Source organism: Achroia grisella, unplaced genomic scaffold (genome assembly GCF_030625045.1).
Source record: "Achroia grisella isolate CSIRO2021 unplaced genomic scaffold, CSIRO_AGI_Agris_v1 utg1360, whole genome shotgun sequence".
In the NCBI taxonomy this organism is placed as follows: Eukaryota; Metazoa; Arthropoda; class Insecta; order Lepidoptera; family Pyralidae; genus Achroia; species Achroia grisella.
In genome coordinates, this window is record NW_026712626.1 from 4,045,581 (window position 1) to 4,067,033 (window position 21,453).

General features: G+C 41.8%; 1 protein-coding gene across 1 annotated transcript; it reads left to right on the top strand.

Moving 5' to 3' along the window:
• Nucleotides 1-383: 383 nt before the first annotated feature.
• Nucleotides 384-20,628, top strand: LOC131855394 (ATP-dependent zinc metalloprotease YME1L). Its single transcript, XM_059206675.1, has 17 exons — nucleotides 384-502; nucleotides 616-959; nucleotides 2,626-2,786; nucleotides 5,266-5,415; nucleotides 5,701-5,833; nucleotides 6,393-6,495; nucleotides 7,062-7,272; nucleotides 7,608-7,708; nucleotides 8,107-8,235; nucleotides 8,397-8,560; nucleotides 8,645-8,810; nucleotides 10,080-10,162; nucleotides 11,066-11,166; nucleotides 12,441-12,583; nucleotides 14,931-15,037; nucleotides 18,394-18,535; nucleotides 20,131-20,628. Exons 1-16 carry the CDS (start codon nucleotides 467-469, stop codon nucleotides 18,530-18,532), a joined length of 2,271 nt encoding a protein of 756 aa, XP_059062658.1. The 5' UTR covers nucleotides 384-466; the 3' UTR covers nucleotides 18,533-18,535; nucleotides 20,131-20,628.
• The last annotated feature ends 825 nt before the right edge of the window (nucleotides 20,629-21,453 follow it).

The window sequence follows — 21,453 nt, forward strand, 5'->3', positions numbered from 1 at the left end:
TATTTACATTTCACACTGTTCTTCAAATTTGTGTTTCATAATACACTAAATAATAAAAATTAATACAAGTTGAATAAAAGGCATCCCCTTTTGTCTAATTTGTGTTAAACATTTGCGTTACTCCTGACATTTCCCTTGCTCAAATTCTTACAATATTTTTATTATTCGTATGGGATAGTAAAACTAGCAAAACTTTAGAACACAAGAGATTATGCTTCCATTTTGTAATAAATAAAGCGAAATATATACATATACGTGTTAGAAGTTATTTATAAATTTGTTTACAATTGCGACTAAAACTTGGCTCTAAGATTTATTTCCTTTGACGAAGCATAGAGCACAAAAATTATAGAAGTTTACTATCGCCATATTTGCTACGAAAGTCGAAAATTAAGTTTGACGTAAGAGCCTACAAAATTTTCGAGTGCACTTGTAGAAAGCAAAACACAAATTACATACATGTAACATGTTCTCATTGAATTCTATTAATAGTCAAAACCAGGTAACAATTCTATATGATTGACCGATTTGTTTTAACACTGTACTAGTAGTATAAAATAGTAAACGGATTTTGTTTGTCATCTAGATAACCTTTCGTCCTATGTTTGTCTTCAGATTCTAGTTAGTTTTAGTCAGCTGTCAGCTCGGTATTCAAGTCTCTTTAAGCAGCGGAAACATGGCGGTAAACACAAGCATGTGAATAGAAAGGAAAGTTCAGTTTATGATAGTAGTTACTGCCAGGAGAGTTTAGAGGAGGCGTTACGGAATTTTGATCAGCATGCCCTAGCTGAGATGCGTAAGATCGACGTACGATCCGTGGTGGGGCTCATGCGGAAGCCTCTCGAAGTTTCCAGCAAAAAGGTTTCATACATATCTTCAGCGTCGTTTGAACAAAATAAGAATGGATGGTCAGTCACAACTCCAACAGTAACTGTCGACTTCAGCAGAAGGAATACCAGGTATTATTGTATTACCTACAAATATTGCTATTTATGATAATAGAATATCTAAGTGAAGTAACTACTTGTTACATTTTAAGTTGGCATGCATTGAAATTATGGCATCTTGTCAAATGCTTTTATAATACTAATAGCTGTACCTGCAGCTTCGTCCGCATTTAATTTAACTTTATTTTTCTAAAATAAAAGTAGCCTAAGTTACTCCTTATTACATCAGCTACCTGCCAAAAAAAGTCGTGTTAAAATCGGTCCAGCCATTTCAGAGATTAGCCGGAACAAACAGACAGACAGACAAAAATTGTAAAAAATGTTATTTTGGTATATGTACCATATTTATATTCATATGTGTGTAGTAAAAAATTTATTATTCAATTATATAGGTTATAGGTTATTTCAATATTACAAACAGACACTCTATTTTATTCATATGTATAGATAAACTATTTTTTTTGAACAGGCCTTAAGTGGTGTTACTGATAGTTTATTTGTATGTAATTTAATGTAACTAATTTATCAGGTGTGTAGTGTATAATAATAATAATTTTTTTTTTATTTATTTATTTATTTAATTCAGGCTACATGGCCCATATTATAAATACCTTATAGACTAACATACATAAGAAATAATAATAAAATATGTAAATAAAATTGTCTCTATGGTCACGGCACTGACGACGGCAATCTGCCATGGTAGCGCCGATAGACCACCCCCTTCGGCCAGTAGTCCTCCTTCATGAAGGTGGGGACCAGGGCCACGAATAATAATAACACAGTGTGTGCGCACACACTCTGCACTTACTTGGTTTCGGCCCGTAAGTGTGAGAGAACCAGCAAAAGCTGAGAAAAAAAAAAAAATAATAATAATAAATAGTCCGCAAATTTTTGTCACCCTAATCATTTATTTTATAATTGTCATTGTTTGGTGATATTCACCTGCAATGACAAGTTTGACACCCCATCAAAGGGAGATATATAATATATGTATATATATATAAAAATAATTATAATAATAATAATTTATTGCCAGAACAAAAATTAGATAAAATTTTAAGTTCCTACACTGTTTGTTGAACAAAAACTATATAAAAAAAAGAACCTCTTAAACTATGTATAAAATAGCAACAGTAGAATCTCACACTGCGTATTCTAGACAAAAAGGGCTGACTCAGCTGATGCTGTGAGCGTAACATTGACATGTACGCTGCACAGCGCTGATTTTCGGATTTTTATCTTATATTTATCACATTTTTATAGTCTACTAGGATTTACTTATACACACTCACATTGAATCCTTTAAATAACTTTTTTGCTGCTAGGTGGCGCTGAAGTAGCAGAAGAAAGAAAGAAATAAAGTAAAAAGAAACAACATCAGTTATTTACATATGTTATTTGTAATTTTTCACCTCAGTCTCTGAGTCAACATATTCTTTATACAAAATGGCCATCTCCAGTGTTTAAAATTATGTTACTGTGTTCTAAAAAGCTGGACAGCTTTATGCACACACAGGGCTGTTTATTATATAGTAAATTACTTATATGCTAAATATATAACAAGTATATAAATATGTATGTTAACAATAAGAAGTAATATATAGAATAGAAGAAGAAGAAAGAAGAAAGAATAATTGCTTATATTCACATATTAATGTCATTATGTCTGCTTCAGATTCAGTTTCACGGACAACTTTGTGGGTCTACTTGCGAGGAGCATACAGGACAGCACCTTCAAGTACAATGTGCAGGTGCGGGGGTTCAAAACCGAGCGAAGTATACATGCAGACCTGAAACGGAACCCCAACATCATAAATAGACTGCGTAAGTTCTTCGGTCAGTATGAGAAGGTGCAACCAATCTGTGGATCAGGGATTGTACTAATCATAATGTAACCAACATTTAAGTCCATTTATTAACAATATTAATATTCATTTATTTAGCAAATGTTATTCACATTACTGTACATCTATACATATAAGAGTTTAAATGAATCTATATTACTGTAAATAGTACATTTAAAGAAAAAAACAATACGAGCTGAGTTTCTTGTCAGTTCTTCTCACATCGAAATCATTCCGAACTGACGGTAGATTTGACATATTATAAGAGTCTGTAATAGACCTACAGGAATAAAGACATTTTGAATGATTAATTTTTTAAATAAATAAAGTTAGAGTGTCTGTTTGTAATATTGAAATAACCATTTTTTACTACATGCATATGAATATAAATACGGTACATACACCAAAATAATATTTTTTACAATTTTTGTCTGTTTGTTCCGGCTAATCTCTGAAATGGCTGGACCGATTTTGACGGGACTTTTTTGGCAGGTAGCTGATGTAATAAGGAGTAACTTAGCCTACTGTTATTTTAAATAAATAAAGTTTAATTCCACGCGGACAAAGGCGCGGGTACAACTAGTCTAAATATATATAACTCAAAGGTGACTGATATAGTGATCTATCAATGCACAGCCCAAACCACTCAATGGATCAGGCTGATATTTGGCATGCAGGTAGATGTTATGACATAGGCATCCGCTAAGAAAGGATTTTGATTAATTCTACCCCCAAGGGCATAAAATAGGGGATGAAAGTTTGTATGAAACTTTGTCAATTTTAAACCGATCGGGCTGAGACTTTGCATGCATAAAGCTACTATGAGGTAGGCATTGATGGAGATATTCAGTGGATTACATATATAGCAGTAAATATAATTTACTTTCGTTCCGATCACAGTTGCACGTTACATACAAACTGTTACTTAGCAACATTACTTATTTTAAATGTGATGAATTATACTTTTGCTTCAATCAATGTGCCTAATAGGCATCCCCTAAGAAAGGATTTTGATAAATTCCACCCCATTAACGCGAGCGAAGCCGCGGGTAAAAGCTAGTCAGATATATATGTAAAGATAATACAGATGACGCCTGCTACAGAGGTCGATGACACGGACATTAGATAGTTGATTACACACTATCAGTAGTTCGCGGCTCTCGTTAGCACCTTCATGCTGTAATGGTACCAATATTGATGTTAATAAATCTGTATATACATATAAATAAAATTGGAGTGTCTGGTTGTAATATTGAAATAACCGTTTTTTACTACATACATATGAATATAAATACGTAACATACCAAAAAAATATTTTTACAATTTTTGTCTGTCTGTCTGTCGGTCTGTTTGTTCCGGCTAATCTCTGAAGTGGCTGGACCGATTTTGACGGGACTTTAATTAGCAGGTAGCTAATGTAATAACGAGTAACTTAGGCTACTTTTATTTTAGAAAATAAAGTTAAATAACCACGCGGCTGAAGTCGCGGGAATAGCTAGTTGTACATACGAACATACAAATTACCATTCCGAAAAAATTCTATACAATTCTTGGTATCGCAAATACAAATAAAATATGAATGATACTCAGACACTTAACCTCTAATCATATAACAAACATACTTATATACTAATACTAGCTGTCCCGGCAAACGTTGTATCGCCATATAAATTAATAACGCTATAAAAATATAGGGGTTGGTGATAGAAGAGTGGAAATTTAGGGTTGTATGTATTTTTTAATGACACAATAATAAAATATAAATTAAAAATATTGCCCAAAAAATAAAAAAATAATGTTAGGGGTGGACGTTATCACTTAGGGGTATGAAAAATAGATAGTAGCCGATTCTCAGACCTACTGGATTTGCATATAAAATTTCATAAAAATCGTTCAGCCGTTTTAGAGGAGTATGGTAACTAACATTACGACACGAGATTTTATAAGATTACTAGCTGTCCCGGCATACGTTGTTTTGCCATATAAATTAATAAAATGAAGGTGAAAATTTAGGATTGTATGTATTTTTGTATAAATAGAAACTAAAATTTTTTTCTAAAAGATAAAAAAATAAAATTTAGGGGTGGAGTACCCCTAACATTTAGGGGGATGAAAAATAGATGTTAGCCGATTCTCAGACCTTCTCAATACGCTCACAAAATTTCATGAGAATCGGTCAAGCCGTTTCGGAGGAGTATGGGAACGAAAACTGTGACACGAGAATTTTATATATAAGATAAAGCTGATGAGTTTGTTTGGATGCGCTAATCTCAGGAACTACTGGTTCTAATTTAAAAATTCTTTTTGTGCTGGATAGTCCATTTGTCGAGGAAGGTGTGAGCTATATAACATTACGCTACGACCAAAAAAGTTGCAAAAACGGGGAAAATATTTGAGGCCTTCCGTTGAGTGCGCTGAGCAAACGGAAGTCGCGGGCACAGCTAGTACAATATAATATTGTTTTTGGTCAGGTCTGAATGTGGTGGAAAGTGCGGAGAGGCCAGGAGCCCTGGGCCCGGAGGTGGCGCCCCGACTGGAGAAGCTCCTCAGCGAGGACACGCTGCTCAGTAACCAGCAGAAGGACAAGATCAAAATCGCATTTGCCGAGGGATACCTAGCTGGTAAATCTTTATATTAAAGGCACTTTTTCTTATAAAAAAGGAGTGTTCTGGGACACATAGGAGAAGTGAAACTTCGACGGACTGCCTCTCTCCGTCGCCGAGGGAAAAAGAAAGGGTAGTGGCTTTGGCCCTTTCTCTTTCCCTCACAACGCGAAACATCGTCTAACCCCTCCACGTGAAAGTAACGCTTTTTCGTAACCGAAAAATCCTAATTCCACCCCATCTATATAGAAACATTAGTAACATTTAGCACTAAAATAAGTGTCTATTTCCGTATATTTCCAGGTTCACACCCAGAAAACGTGCGCGGCACGAAAGCTTCCAAATATCTAAAACTAGTGCAACAGTTACTTACCATCGTGCTCTTCCTCGCGATCTTCGTTAGTCTCATGGCGTCTGTCAGCGGGACAGTTTTCCGGTAACTATCACTCAAGAATTGTATTGTTATTTATACTGCAATGATGGCAACAAGCATACGGCCCATGTGATGTTAAGCAGGTGCATTAACCTTTGGACCAAGCCTCCAGACACCAGGGTAGTCACATGCAAAGCAGGGTAGACATATATTATTAACCGGGTCGGTAATTTTGTGGCAAATAAAGGTATTTACCTCTCTCGACGTTTCGACTAGTTTGCACTAGCCGTGGCCACGAGCTGACTGGAGTAACAGCGATGTCAATGTAGATAGGTGACAGCAGTTTTTTCATCTACCGTACCATTCTAAAGAATTCTTGAAAAATCTCAAACTGCCGGAGGTAGCCGAGGTTCTTCACAATCTTAAGTGTACGTGGGACGAAATTTTGGAACCGCACTGTCCGAGACCACTAAGTTCCAAAGTATGGGTATAAATTCCCGACTAACTAATAAACTGCTATCTAGTGACCCTAATAGATTAATAGATCATACATATAAGCAAGTGTGTAATATTTAGTTTATGCAAGGAATAATCAGTAGTTGCTTGTAACAAACATGCGCAGGATCCAATTAGGGAACCAAATGGAGGTGGACCCTGAGGACATCTCCGTCACCTTCGACGACGTCAAGGGAGCTGATGAGGCTAAGCAGGAGCTTCAGGATGTGGTTAGTGCTTATATATATCATATACTTTTGTGACTTTTTAAAATTATCGACTTAAAAGCATGTATTTTACATATTTTCTTCTGATCGATTCCCCGTCCAATTCAAACGACGGCCATTGAAATTTCGAAGGCTGAGCTGAGGTTTGAGTCAAATTTAAAACCCTAGCGGTGCCTTCATACTAAAGTCGTATCCATCTGCAGTAGTTGGCCTTCAGCCGTTCTCGAAGTCTTTTTTTTGGAGTTCCTTCCTTTGTTATTGTTGTAGGAGTCCTTGTTTTTGGTTTGGACCGCCATCTGCACTCTTTCGGTGAAATTGTAAACGTCTTAGATAATACTACGATATTAGAATAGTTCAACAAAAAAACTGGACATTTTTAACTACGTCAGGTTTAGTCCGGAAAGAGTTATGATAAATCCTGGTTAATTTGTCACGATGGGCTAACAGACCTGACTTCATGTTCATTCTATCGACTCGCACTGGCGCCGGGGTGGTCCGTGAGCGCAAACGGATGGTCCTTCCATCGTCTTAACTAAAGAAGAGTGGATATCTCTCGTCCCGGACGGCAGGTGGAGTTCCTGAAGTCCCCGGAGAAGTTCTCGTCGCTGGGCGGCAAGCTGCCCAAGGGCGTGCTGCTGGTGGGTCCGCCCGGCACCGGCAAGACGCTGCTGGCCCGCGCCGTCGCCGGGGAGGCGCGCGTGCCCTTCTACCACGCGGCCGGGCCCGAGTTCGACGAGATCCTCGTGGGGCAGGGCGCGCGGCGCGTGCGGGACCTGTTCAGTGAGTACCACCCCCGCCCCCTCCCCGCGCGCGTGCCCTTCTACCACGCGGCCGGGCCCGAGTTCGACGAGATCCTCGTGGGGCAGGGCGCGCGGCGCGTGCGGGACCTGTTCAGTGAGTACCACCCCCGATTCTACCCCCAAGAGGATAAAATAGGGGTTGAAACTTTGTCAATTTTAAACCAATCGGGCTGAGACTTTGCATGCATAAAGCTACAATGACGTAGGCATCCCCTAAGAAAGGATTTTGATAAATTCCACCCCTAAGGGGATAAATTAACGCGAGAGAAGCAGCGGGCAAAAGGTAGTTTATTTATAAAACATGTTTGTGGACAGAGGCTGCCAAGGAGCGCGCCCCGTGCGTGATCTTCATCGACGAGATTGACTCGGTGGGAGCCAAGCGGACTAACAGCGTGCTGCATCCGTACGCCAACCAGGCACGTTGTAATTGTAATAATAACTTTTTATATAGCACAGGGGACGAAGGAGCTTGCGGCTCACCTGATGGTAAGTGATTATCGCCCCCATGAGTAACCCGCAACACCAGGGAATTGCAAGTGCGTTGCCGGACTTTTAAAAAGAAATAAGCTCTTTTCTAGAATGTTCCAATATCGTAACCCATTCGAATAAACAAACAAACTCTTCAGATTTTTATGTATAGATAAGTAACTGATAAATTTATTTTGTATTTTTTTCTACATTAGTCTATATTTTAATTCATGTAGATCCCAGATTACACTTGCCTTGTATTTAATAAAGTCTATAAATCGACATGATGATGAGAAATATCCACATAACATGGTATGGTTTAACGGCACGTGTCGTTCGGTTGCAGACGATCAACCAACTGCTATCGGAGATGGATGGATTCCATCAGAACGAGGGTGTGATCGTGCTGGGCGCCACCAACAGGCGGGACGACCTCGACCAGGCGCTGCTGAGGCCCGGACGGTTCGACGTAGAGGTACGTATGGGTACATACAAATTTGGAATACGTACAGAATTACAGTAAGTGTTGAAGATTAGTTCTGAATGACAACGTGTGAGGGGTATACCGTCGGCGCAATAAAGTGTTACGTTTACTGATCGTCATATAACATATTGAGACGGCATCGCGCTGCACAGGTGAACGTGCCCACGCCGGACTACGGCGGACGGCGCGAGATCCTGCAGCTGTACCTCGCCAGGGTGGCAGCACATCCGGCGGTGGATGCGGAGCGGCTCGCCAGGGGCACCACCGGCTTCACCGGCGCGGACCTCGAGAACATGGTCAACCAGGCCGCGCTCAAGTAACGCTCGCTCCTACTCCCCCCGGGCGGTCGGTATACTGAGAGGTCGAGACACCGGAACTGAACGAGGGTCGTGGTCCGCAGGGCGGCCATGGAGGGAGCGGGCGCGGTCAGCATGGCGCACCTGGAGGAGGCGCGGGACAGGGTCCTCATGGGGCCCGCCCGCCGCTCGCGGCTGCCCGACGCGGAGACCAACGCCATCACGGCCTGCCACGAGGGCGGACACGCCATCGTGGCGCACTACACCAAGGTGACCCCCGTGACCCCCCGCCCCCGCCCCCGCCCCCGCCCGCCCGACGCGGAGACCAACGCCATCACGGCCTGCCACGAGGGCGGACACGCCATCGTGGCGCACTACACCAAGGTGACCCCGTGACCCCCCGCCCCCGCCCCCGCCCCCGCCCGCCCGACGCGGAGACCAACGCCATCACGGCCTGCCACGAGGGCGGACACGCCATCGTGGCGCACTACACCAAGGTGACCCCCGTGACCCCCCGCCCCCGCCCCCGCCCGCCGCTCGCGGCTGCCCGACGCGGAGACCAACGCCATCACGGCCTGCCACGAGGGCGGACACGCCATCGTGGCGCACTACACCAAGGTGACCCCCGTGACCCCCCGCCCCCGCCCCCGCCCCCGGCGGCGAGTGGAGGAGACAATCGCGATCACGGGCTGCCACGAGGGCGGACACGCCATCGTGGCGCACTACACCAAGGTGACCCCCGTGACCCCCCGCCCCCGCCCCCGCCCGCCGCTCGCGGCTGCCCGACGCGGAGACCAACGCCATCACGGCCTGCCACGAGGGCGGACACGCCATCGTGGCGCACTACACCAAGGTGACCCCCGTGACCCCCCGCCCCCGCCCCCGCCCGCCCGACGCGGAGACCAACGCCATCACGGCCTGCCACGAGGGCGGACACGCCATCGTGGCGCACTACACCAAGGTGACCCCCGTGACCCCCCGCCCCCGCCCCCGCCCCCGCCCGCCCGACGCGGAGACCAACGCCATCACGGCCTGCCACGAGGGCGGACACGCCATCGTGGCGCACTACACCAAGGTGACCCCCGTGACCCCCCGCCCCCGCCCGCCCGACGCGGAGACCAACGCCATCACGGCCTGCCACGAGGGCGGACACGCCATCGTGGCGCACTACACCAAGGTGACCCCCGTGACCCCCCGCCCCCGCCCCCGCCCGCCTGCCAACACCGCATTACACCAAGGTGACCCCCCGTGACTCCCTGTCCCTGACCTCGGCCCTGGCTCTGCTCGACCCTAGTCCTGCCCCTGACCTCGGCCCTGCCCCTGATAACGGCCCTAAGTCTGCCTTTGACCCCGGCCCGGCCCCTGACATCAGCTTCGACTACAACGCTACAATTACCCTTGACTACAACTTCGGCCCTGACCTCGACCCCATGTTTAACCACACTGCCGAAGGCTGCTGATGGCTTTGGCCTCCAGTGCCATCACCGGCCTGCATTACAATATGCAATAACTAAGTTGGTGCTGTGTGTTTGTGTACAGGACTCTCACCCCCTGCACAAGGTGACGATCATCCCCCGAGGGTCGTCGCTGGGGCACACCGCCTACATACCGTCTAAGGAGAGGTCGGTACATACATACTAGTTTGTTGATGATGATGACGATGCTGATGATAATAAAGTCTATGGTGACAATTATTTTTTTAATATAAAATTATGATGATACTGATCGTCATCGTGCAAAAAATTACGAAATTAATTACTTAAGGGTGGAATTTATCAAAATCCTTTCTTAGGGGATGCCTACCTCATAGTAGCTTTATGCATGCAAAGTCTCAGCCCGACCGGTTTAAAATTGACAAAGTTTCATACAAACTTTCATCCCCTATTTTATGCCCTTGGGGGTAGAATTAATCAAAATCCTTTTTTAGCGGATGCCTTCGTCATAACACCTACCTGCATGCCAAATTTCAGCCCGATCCGTCCAGTGGTTTGGGCTGTGCTTTGATAGATCACTATGTCAGTTAGTCACCTTTGAGTTATATATATTTCGATTTATTTAATGAAACCATTGCTATTTATGCACTTTTACCGTGTCATAGGTAGTTCATTGATCTCTTTAATAAAAAAACCATTCGGACGGGAATCAAAAAAATCTTTGAAGATGCTTTGGACTGCCCCTTTGGAGTTAATTTTTTTCCCTTACAAGAAGTTATCCTAATTTAAAAAAAAAAATGGTGATGGTTGGAGCAAGGTCTGGAGATGTCCAGTGGATGTTTTAGACATTCCAATTGAAGCTCTTCCAATTTGGTAACTGTCTGTTGTATAATTTGTGGTCTAGCGTTGTCCTGAAGCAGCAGTGGCCTACAACGATTGACCAGCAATAACTACTAAGTCTAACACCGGCACTAGTCCACCAAACGCTCAAAACTACCTTTATTATGATAAAACGTCAATTTCATATGTAAGGACTTAATATATTAATTGGAATAAATGTTATGTGTATTGTATTGGTATGTTTGTGTTCAGGTACCACGTAACGAAGCAGCAGCTACTGGCCATGATGGACACCATGATGGGCGGCCGCGCCGCTGAGGAGCTTGTCTTTGGACTTGACAAGATCACATCCGGTAAATTTTATATATAAAAATTACGTGTCACGTTGTTTGTCCGCGATGGACCTAAACTACTGAACCCATAGCAAATTTTAGCTGGGACACATAGTAAAGGTGAAAGTTCAACCGTCTCTTTCTCTCACAATGCAAGAGCTGAAACCTCGCTCTTCTCTGTCGTTGTCCTCTCTCTTTCGCCATATCCTTTCTCTTTCTTTCACATTGCAATATATCGTTTATCCCTTCCATGCAACGGTAACGCTTTTTCGTGACCGAAAAACCTAACTACTGCATATATCACGGGGAGTGTTCTGAGGAATTTTCGGATTAATACCAGCTGCTGAGTTTCACCACCGTACCACCCGCCAGAAACTGAAATACCATCCTGATCATCTGGATGAATGGCGGTCCTCCACAGTGCGGTTTTCTAGAAACTTTTTGCCTCGCACAACCACATTGTGGAATCACCTTTTAGCAATTGTATTTCCGAACCGATACGATATTGAAACCTTCAAGAAAAGAGCTTATTCCTTTTTAAAATGCCGACAACGTACTTGCAATTCCCCTGGTGTTGCGGGTGCTCATGGGCGGCGGTAATCACTTACCATCAGGTGAGCCGCATGCTCGTTTGTCTCCAGCGTTATAAAAAAAAATCTAATCGCTATAAAAATGACCACTACGCATAATTAATGAAATAGAAAAGAAATAATTTTTATACAAATAAACTTAATATAAATAAGCACTTTGAAATAGTTTTTTTTATTCTACCACTCATTCGGAATGCAGATTCATCACAAGAAGAATGAGTGAGAAACTTGTGTGTTGCTCAGATGACAGAAGAAAACGAATGGTTACCAGAAATTTTGATGGTGGTGATTTTTCATTCAATGAAAGACTTAAAGCAGGTCGTTTGACAGCGGAAGAGATGTTCATGCGTACATATATTTATGACCTAGGTAGTGTAGTAGTTAATACACTGCTTTATTTGGCCGGATTCTATTCCTAGCACAGCAATGTTTGCACAGGAATTCTTGAATATGTTCCAGATTATTTGTATTGGTTCTGGGTGTTTTCTATGTATATTATGTATGTATGTTTGAATATAAATGTATTTGGAGTATCTGTATCTGTCGTCTAGTACCCATAAGACAAGGTTTGCTTAGGTCGGGACTAGATGACGGTGTGTGTGATGTCCAGGGTTATATAACCACAATAGTTGGCATAGCGTGTGGTGTGAGGTGTGTGACGAGTGTGACGAGCGTGGCATGCGTGACGTGCGTGGTGGTGTGCAGGCGCGTCGTCGGACCTGCAGCAGGCGACGGCCATCGCGAGCCACATGGTGCGGGAGTGGGGCATGAGCGACAAGGTCGGCCTGCGCAGCCTCGACCCCCACCCGCCCCACGCGCCCCAACTGGGGCCCGGCACCAACGAGCTGGTGAGTAACGAAGGGAGTGGGGCATGAGCGACAAGGTCGGCCTGCGCAGCCTCGACCCCCACCCGCCCCACGCGCCCCAACTGGGGCCCGGCACCAACGAGCTGGTGAGTAACGAAGGGAGTGGGGCATGAGCGACAAGGTCGGCCTGCGCAGCCTCGACCCCCACCCGCCCCACGCGCCCCAACTGGGGCCCGGCACCAACGAGCTGGTGAGTAACGAAGGGAGTGGGGCATGAGCGACAAGGTCGGCCTGCGCAGCCTCGACCCCCACCCGCCCCACGCGCCCCAACTGGGGCCCGGCACCAACGAGCTGGTGAGTAACGAAGGGAGTGGGGCATGAGCGACAAGGTCGGCCTGCGCAGCCTCGACCCCCACCCGCCCCACGCGCCCCAACTGGGGCCCGGCACCAACGAGCTGGTGAGTAACGAAGGGAGTGGGGCATGAGCGACAAGGTCGGCCTGCGCAGCCTCGACCCCCACCCGCCCCACGCGCCCCAACTGGGGCCCGGCACCAACGAGCTGGTGAGTAACGAAGGGAGTGGGGCATGAGCGACAAGGTCGGCCTGCGCAGCCTCGACCCCCACCCGCCCCACGCGCCCCAACTGGGGCCCGGCACCAACGAGCTGGTGAGTAACGAAGGGAGTGGGGCATGAGCGACAAGGTCGGCCTGCGCAGCCTCGAGACCCCCACCCGCCCCACGCGCCCCAACTGGGGCCCGGCACCAACGAGCTGGTGAGTAACGAAGGGAGTGGGGCATCAGCGACAAGGTCGGCCTGCGCAGCCTCGACCCCCACCCGCCCCACGCGCCCCAACTGGGGCCCGGCACCAACGAGCTGGTGAGTAACGAAGGGAGTGGGGCATGAGCGACAAGGTCGGCCTGCGCAGCCTCGACCCCCACCCGCCCCACGCGCCCCAACTGGGGCCCGGCACCAACGAGCTGGTGAGTAACGAAGGGAGTGGGGCATGAGCGACAAGGTCGGCCTGCGCAGCCTCGACCCCCACCCGCCCCACGCGCCCCAACTGGGGCCCGGCACCAACGAGCTGGTGAGTAACGAAGGGAGTGGGGCAAGAGCGAAAAGGAAGTCGGCCTGCGCAGCCTCGACCCCCACCCGCCCCACGCGCCCCAACTGGGGCCCGGCACCAACGAGCTGGTGAGTAACGAAGGGAGTGGGGCATCAGCGACAAGGTCGGCCTGCGCAGCCTCGACCCCCACCCGCCCCACGCGCACCAACTGGGGCCGGGCACCAACGAGCTTGTGAGTACCGTCGGGAGTGGGGCATGAGCGCCAAGGTCGTCCTGCGCAGCCTCGACCCCCACCCGCCCCACGCGCCCCAACTGGGGCCCGGCACCAACGAGCTGGTGAGTAACGAAGGGAGTGGGGCATGAGCGACATGGTCGGCCTGCGCAGCCTCGACCCCCACCCGCCCCACGCGCCCCAACTGGGGCCCGGCACCAACGAGCTGGTGAGTACGGTAGGGTTTGGGGCATGAGCGACATTGTCGGCCTGCGCAGCCTCGACCCCCACCCGCCCCACGCGCCCCAACTGGGGCCCGGCACCAACGAGCTGGTGAGTAACGAAGGGAGTGGGGCATGAGCGACAAGGTCGGCCTGCGCAGACTCCAAAGATATCTAAGTATTTATATCGGTTGTCTAGTACCTATAACACAATCTCTGCTTACCGTGGGACCAGATGGCGCTATGTTAATTGGTCAGAAGTATTATTATTACAGAACAATATTGAGAAATAACGGTATATATGAATAGAAATAAAAATAAGCTTTATTCAAATAAACATAATATAAGCACTTTTGAATAGTCACATTTTTTTCATTCTACCACTCATTCGGAATCACTCATCACAAGAAGAATGAGCAACGTGTGTGCTGCTCATTAAAATAAATATTGTTTTAAGTAGATTTACATTAACAAGGATTAGGCATGCGACAATCAACATAGAAACCGCTACGCACTTAATGTGTCTGTAATAGACCTACATAAATATACTTGAACGACGAGCGTGCATGGCAATAGTTGTTCATGCACGGGATTTTCATTTAATGTTAGACATAGACACCTATATAAATATACATTGAAAATAAACTGGCTTTAAAAAAAAAGTAATTCAATTGAGTTTCTTTCAATTGGATCTATATACCGATATGGACGGTAGGGAAACAATTAAAATTATAATGTAAAAACTTAACGTTCATAAGCGGCTAAAATGTCCTACATGAATAAATGATTTTGAATTTGAATTTATACTTTTTTTTCGGTCTAAATTGAAAATCAGTGGGCTACGACGTGATGGTGTAGTAATGGTATATTGATGAGTGTGGTGACTGTGTGCAGGTGGACGGTGAGATCAAGAAGCTGCTGTCGGAGAGCTACGAGCGTGCGAAGGCCATACTGCGAGCGCACGCCAAGGAACACAAGGCACTGGCCGACGCGCTCCTCAAGTATGGACATTATTAACTTAACTAGCATACAAAATATTTAAATTTTACAACAAATATAGTTGTTGAATTATAATAAAAAAGTAATGATGTCATTTATGATAAGGTAAAGGGCCATATTATGAAACACCTTTTGAGAAGGAGTTGAATATTTTACATTGTTTAAAAAAAAATAGAGTTGAAACATTGAATTTTTCCAAGTTCATAGTTTGCCTGATATCTACTGAAGTGATAATAATTATTATCAAGTGAATTTTAGTTGAAAATGCTAATAAATTGAATAAAATAACAGACAAGTACATACGGCCGTATTTATGAAACAGTCTAAAGCAACACGTACGGGTGTTCCATCGGGAATGTCCCAAATTATGGAACTCAAAATGAACTGAAGTACTCACATTAAAAACATTTTTCAGTTACTAATTTATTTATTGCTTGTTTATTCGTATAATTTTTAAATCTAACTGTATTAATAATTAGTAATAAAACTTTTGATACTATTATCAAAAGTTTTATTACTAATTATTAATACAGTTAGATTTAAAAAGTATACGAATAAACAAGCACTAAAGAAATATTCACTTACAAAGTAAGTATGACAAAAACAGTTTCAAATCTTAGGATTAATAAACAAGATATAAAAACCAAATATACATTAAATTAAACCAAAAATTCAACTATTTCATTTCTTCTTTGATCCTTTGTAGTAATGCGTTCTCTAGTAGATTTTTCCGTTCATCAGCTATCACTTTTTTCTCATTTAGTAATTGTTTTCTTTTATGTAGCTTTTCTTCTTTAGTTTTACGATCAGTTTCTTTTTTTTAGTCATATTGCATCCATCGATCAGATGTGCCAGCAGAAGGTAGTTTGAGTTTACCTGATGACTCAACTTTAATCCATTTTTTCTTGACTTCAAATTCAACGCAAATATTAATTCATCACCAACATTACGCTTCAAAATATTAGTTAAATTTAGTCAATTTAAATTACTACTTTCATAAATACCAGAATGAGCTTTAGTAACCATATCTAAGGTTCATTTTATACTATAATTTCATACAGTAATTACCTCAGGAATGGCTGCTTTGTTGAGACTGGGTACTGGTATTTATCAGAGGAGAATATTTATTAGAAGAATGACAATCATTGTTAAGTGTCATGTAATCATTAGTTTTATCATTCGACTTGATTATTAATCAAATAATTTTCTTACTGTTCTGTTCTTTCTCTAAAAATTAAAATTTACCAACGTCACTTCTTTGACAGTTAGTTTATTTATTTCATGAAAACCAACCAACATCAAATTATAAAAATTATACCAAACAATCAAAAACAAAAATAACAATATAAAATAAGTCTATAGAATAAAGATATCAAATTCTATAAAAAAAATGTATCTACCTACAAAAATTATTAATTTAAAAACATCTATAAAAATGTGATATGTAGGTGCTTCGTAAAAATTTTGAATTAAATAAAGTGTTATTAATTTTTTCAGGCAGGTTTTCCACTTAAGTATATGTTTTAATTAATATAAAACAATATTTATCATCCAGCTTATTCATTTTTGAGGTTAGTTTTTCATTTTCATAGAATTTTACAATCTATGTACATATCTAAATGCAAATTTTTAGAAATATAAACTGTTCTAACGTAAATTGCTTTGTTATAATTAATTAACAATGATTAACACGAAATTAACTAAATATTGTCCACTTATTGCTGTTTCATAATTACGGACAACTTAGAAAATCGAATGTGAGGGGGGTGTGGAACACTGAATATACTGTTCCATAAATACGGTCTGTTTAGAAATTTTTGCGGCAATTATGAAACACCTAAATAAAAAATAAATACCTTATTAAAGTACTTTAAATTCATTATCAATCAATAGATTATAAGTCAAAGTTTTGATTGCCATGTTTCAAGTATTTTTGAATCATTGACAAATATTTCAAATTGTTAAAACAATTGTGATGACACGTGTCATTCTCTAACTCTAAAAGACAGTCGTTTTTCATGCAACCTGACACGGGCATTTCATCTATTTTTTTTTCTATACATTTTAAGGTGTTTACCAAAATAAATAAATTTAATCAATAAATAGGTTATTAAAGATCATAAAGATAATATTATAAATACTGAATACGTTAGAAATTATTTGTAATTCGGATTTTTATCACTTGTTTCATAAACTAGTACAATGTTCCATAATATGGCCCTTTACCTTATATATCTAAATATATATAACTCAAAGGTGACTGACTGACATAGAGATCTATCAACGCACAGTCCAAACCACTCGACGGATCGGGCTGAAATTTGGCATGCAGGTAGATGTTATGACGTAGGCATCCGCTAAAAAAGGATTTTGATTAATTCTACCCTCAAGGGGATAAAATAGGGGATGAAAGTTTGTATAAATCTTCTTAGATTTTCGACTGATTGAACTGAAATTAAAGATTGGAGCTACTATGATGAAAACGTTCGCTTAAATAGGATTTTGATAAATTCAACCCCCATGGGTATAAAATAAGGGATGATCCAGGATGTAAATTAAGACGAACAAAATAATTTTTAGTTCTTTGGGCTACTTTTATTTTAGAAAAATAAAGTTAAATTCCACGCGGACGAAGTAGCGGCAACAGCTAGTAGAAAATAAAACTATTAAAAATTAGTACATTTTGTCAAAACTTGTTATTTAAATAGTTCTATATATTATAAAATTTGTCGGTTTGAAATTATTTGGCAGGTCTTTTTGTATGTACAACCCAACACTGAATTCGGGACTACCACAGTGTTTTCTAGTCATAAATAAATAAAACAACCAGCGATGTTGCATTGTTAAACTAAAAAGGGGTTCTATTTCTAGAAAATATTTATATATCCAGTAACAAAATTAAACAATATCGTCGTTTGACGGCAACATTTAGTACTTATTCTTAATGAGAGTTCTAAAGTAACTTATACAGTTTGTTTCCATACATGATGTACGGAACACCGTACCATAATAATAATATACTTATAAATTATCACTTACGTAGCATATGTCAGTTTACTATACAATAAATCAGTGTATTACATCGAGCGCTCACTACGGGACGTATCTTTTATTTATCATCCCCGTACATTATCAATTATCACTATCAACAAGTGTAGGAACAACCCCTACACGTAATATATAGTGAAACATAAGTTTTGTCGTAGATTTTTTATTATCAACAAGTGTAGGAGCAACCTCTACACATAATATGTACGACTCTATACATAATATATAGTGAAACATAAGCTTTGTCGTATATTTTTTAGTACATAAACTTAGAGTGTAGTGGAGTATAAGCATGTTGGGTGTGTTCCAGGTACGAGACGCTGGACGCGGAGGACATCCTGGCGATCGTGAACGGAGACAAGGTGGGGGACAAGTCGCCGCCCCGCCCCCGCGACCCGCGCCCCGCGCCGCCGCCGCCCCGCCCCGCGCCGCACCCCGCCGCCGCCTAGCTGGTAGCGCCACCTCTTATTTGATTTGTTATTTGGTGTCTCCTCCCGCAGACCCAACCCGCCCCGAGGAGGTATAACCGACACAGAACGTGATGTAGAAACGTATTGTTTGGGAAACTACTCTGCTACCAAAATGTTAGGGAATTTACTCTCTGCACATCTATAGGGGAATTTAGTGTGTAGGCGTCAGTCACGTACCTGTATGGTTCTGCGGATTTCTTGGGCTTCAGGGTCTCGAAGATATCTTCGCTAGCTTTCACACACTTTCACAGTTTCACAGTAGGTTTAACACAGTTCTAATTTATTTTAATTCACAACACAATGCGCGCGCGCGTCTAGGCCGCTGTACGGTCCGTTTGTTACTAGGTGAGGGAGGGGAAGGCAAAGCGCGGGAACACAAACTAACAGACTCTAATATAATAATCTGTGCTTACGATGATACCGGGTAGATTTTGAACTATTTGTAACTGGATATTTAAATATTTTAATGCTAAGGTGGTTGTACAATCGAACGAGATTATAAGTTTGTTTTAGTTCCTAAGTGTGCCACTAGATGGCGTTATTTAGTTTTTATACTTTTTTCTACATCGCGCTATTTAGATTTTTTTTGGAACACATATAGTCTTTTAATAATTATTAATATAAATAATATAACAACCACTGTGGAAAGGTTTCCGTAGTTTAATTTATTTAACTACCCTAATCAACAGTACAGCCTTGAGGATCCGTGAATAAGATTATTCAATGGTAGACAGTGAATTGACATACTATATAATTTTGTTTTTATAGTTTTAATTATAGAATTCAAGAAAACTTTAAATATATTAATATCAAAAGAGATTCTCAGAAAACGCTTGCCCGTCTACTACTATCATACGTGCCCTAGCGACTGTTTGTAATAGAACAAAAAAAATATTGCTAGGTACACGTACACATACGCACAGGTTCGTTCATCATTGTTGAAGCTAGAACGATGAAATTTTTTTTGTGTTTTTTGTATTAAATTATTAAATATTTTTTCTTTATCTGATCAATATTACCATTCCACCATCAATCAACCATCAATCTTAATAATATTATAAATGCAAAAGCGAAATTTCACCCAAAAACTACTGAGTGGATTTTGATTAAACTTTACAGTAATTAGATTATTATTACGTTTTTTTTAATAGATAGTCTTTCCAGAGAAAGGTTTATATATATAATACATGTACACCCGTGCGAAGCCGGGGCGAATAGCTAATAATATTATAAACGCGAAAGTATGTGAGTATGAATGTTTGTTACTCTTTCACGCAAAAACTACTCAACGGATTTTGTGGAAAATTTACACAAATATAGCTTATGCATCAGAATAACACATAGGATATATTTTATTTATTAATTATGGTAAATTAAGTTTAATTATATGTACATTTTATTTGCTCATTTTTTTTTCTGTCTCGTTTGTTGTTTATATTGTATTTTTGTTACATTGCACTGAATAAAATATTTTTTCTTTCTTTCTTTCTTTCTTTATATTGAAATTTGACGCAGGTAAAACTGCAGGCACAGGTAGTTGTTTATAAATGTGATATGTTTTCATTGTTTGCCGACAGATGGCGTGACGCGGGCTCGACGCGGACTGTACAAAGTGTATTGAGAATTTTGCAGGCGACACGCTTCCACGACTAAGTAAATAAAAATAAGTAAAACCTGGTTGCAGCCCTTAGTTTCTTTGTAGTTTTGTTGATACGTAGCGAACATAGCACTCTTTGTACGCAGTCGGACAAATATTGATATGTAAAGCATAAAAAAGATTGTAAATCAATGTCATTATAAAAGAAGTTATATTAAAAAAAATAAGCTTTAAACTCCGCCATTTTGGATTTGGGATTAGGTCATTTTATTTCTCGTATTCTTGCCAACAAATCTTTCATGTATCATGAAAATGCAGCAGAAAATAATTAGTTTAATAACAATACGATTATATACATATTAAATTTAGAATATAACTTAAATCTAAACTGTTTTAAGTTTGACGCGGTCATTATTTATAAGTATAATAAGTAAATCACGGGATCTTACCACGTTTTACTTTTGTTGAGTTCCCGATATTTCGGCAGTGTTTCAATGGCCATGATCACGGGTAAACTGAAGAGCAGCGGGTAGATGGAAAATAAATCTTTTATGGGCAGACATATTCGTCTACTTTCACATGTCTACCCCCAGGTTGTTAGTAGCTAGCACGGGGTGAAGGCACAGACAAGTTTTTTTTTTCTCTCTCTCTATCTGCGATCAGCCCTTCCGGCTATAATCAGATTTTTTTGAAGTTATTGGCTTTTTCGTGGCACAGACATGTGAAGGTAGACGAATATATTTGCCCATAAAACATTTATTTACCTTCCACCCGCTGCTCTTCAGTTTACCCGCGATCATGGCCGTTGAAACACTGCCGAAATATCGGGAACTCAACAAAAATAAAACGTGGTAAGATGCCGTAATTATACTTTTAAATCCAAACTGTATGTGTAAGCGAAATTGCAATATATTATTAATTTCTATTTCAAAATTACCGTCTTACTATCCCTGATTAACGCTACTGTTGACTGGTAGAGAATGGCATCAGGCATTAAGTACTCCATCTATATAATTGTGTTTGTAAAAGAATAAGTAATTTAAATCTAGTTGCAAAACATTACTCGAAAAACATACAAACATAACGAGTTAAAAAACATTTTGCAATACGGATAATATTACTTGAATGAAAGAAAGTTCTTCTCATCTCGAAATCATTCCGAACTGACGGTATCATCATCATCATCAGCCCACTGCAGTCCACTGCTGGACATAGGCCTCTCCCACGCCATTGGGCACGATTTTCAGCCCTTCTCATCCAGTTACTACTCTTCATAAGAGTCTGTAATAGACCTACATGAATG

What these genes read in the sequence shown, in the direction of transcription:
- LOC131855394 (XM_059206675.1), top strand. Translation starts at nt 467, where the DNA reads ATGTTCTCATTGAATTCTATTAATAGTCAAAACCAG. An exon ending in TTCAGCAGAAGGAATACCAG is followed by an intron (nt 960 to 2,625) that starts GTATTATTGTAT and finishes TGTCTGCTTCAG; the next exon opens with ATTCAGTTTCACGGACAACT. An exon ending in TGCCGAGGGATACCTAGCTG is followed by an intron (nt 5,416 to 5,700) that starts GTAAATCTTTAT and finishes GTATATTTCCAG; the next exon opens with GTTCACACCCAGAAAACGTG.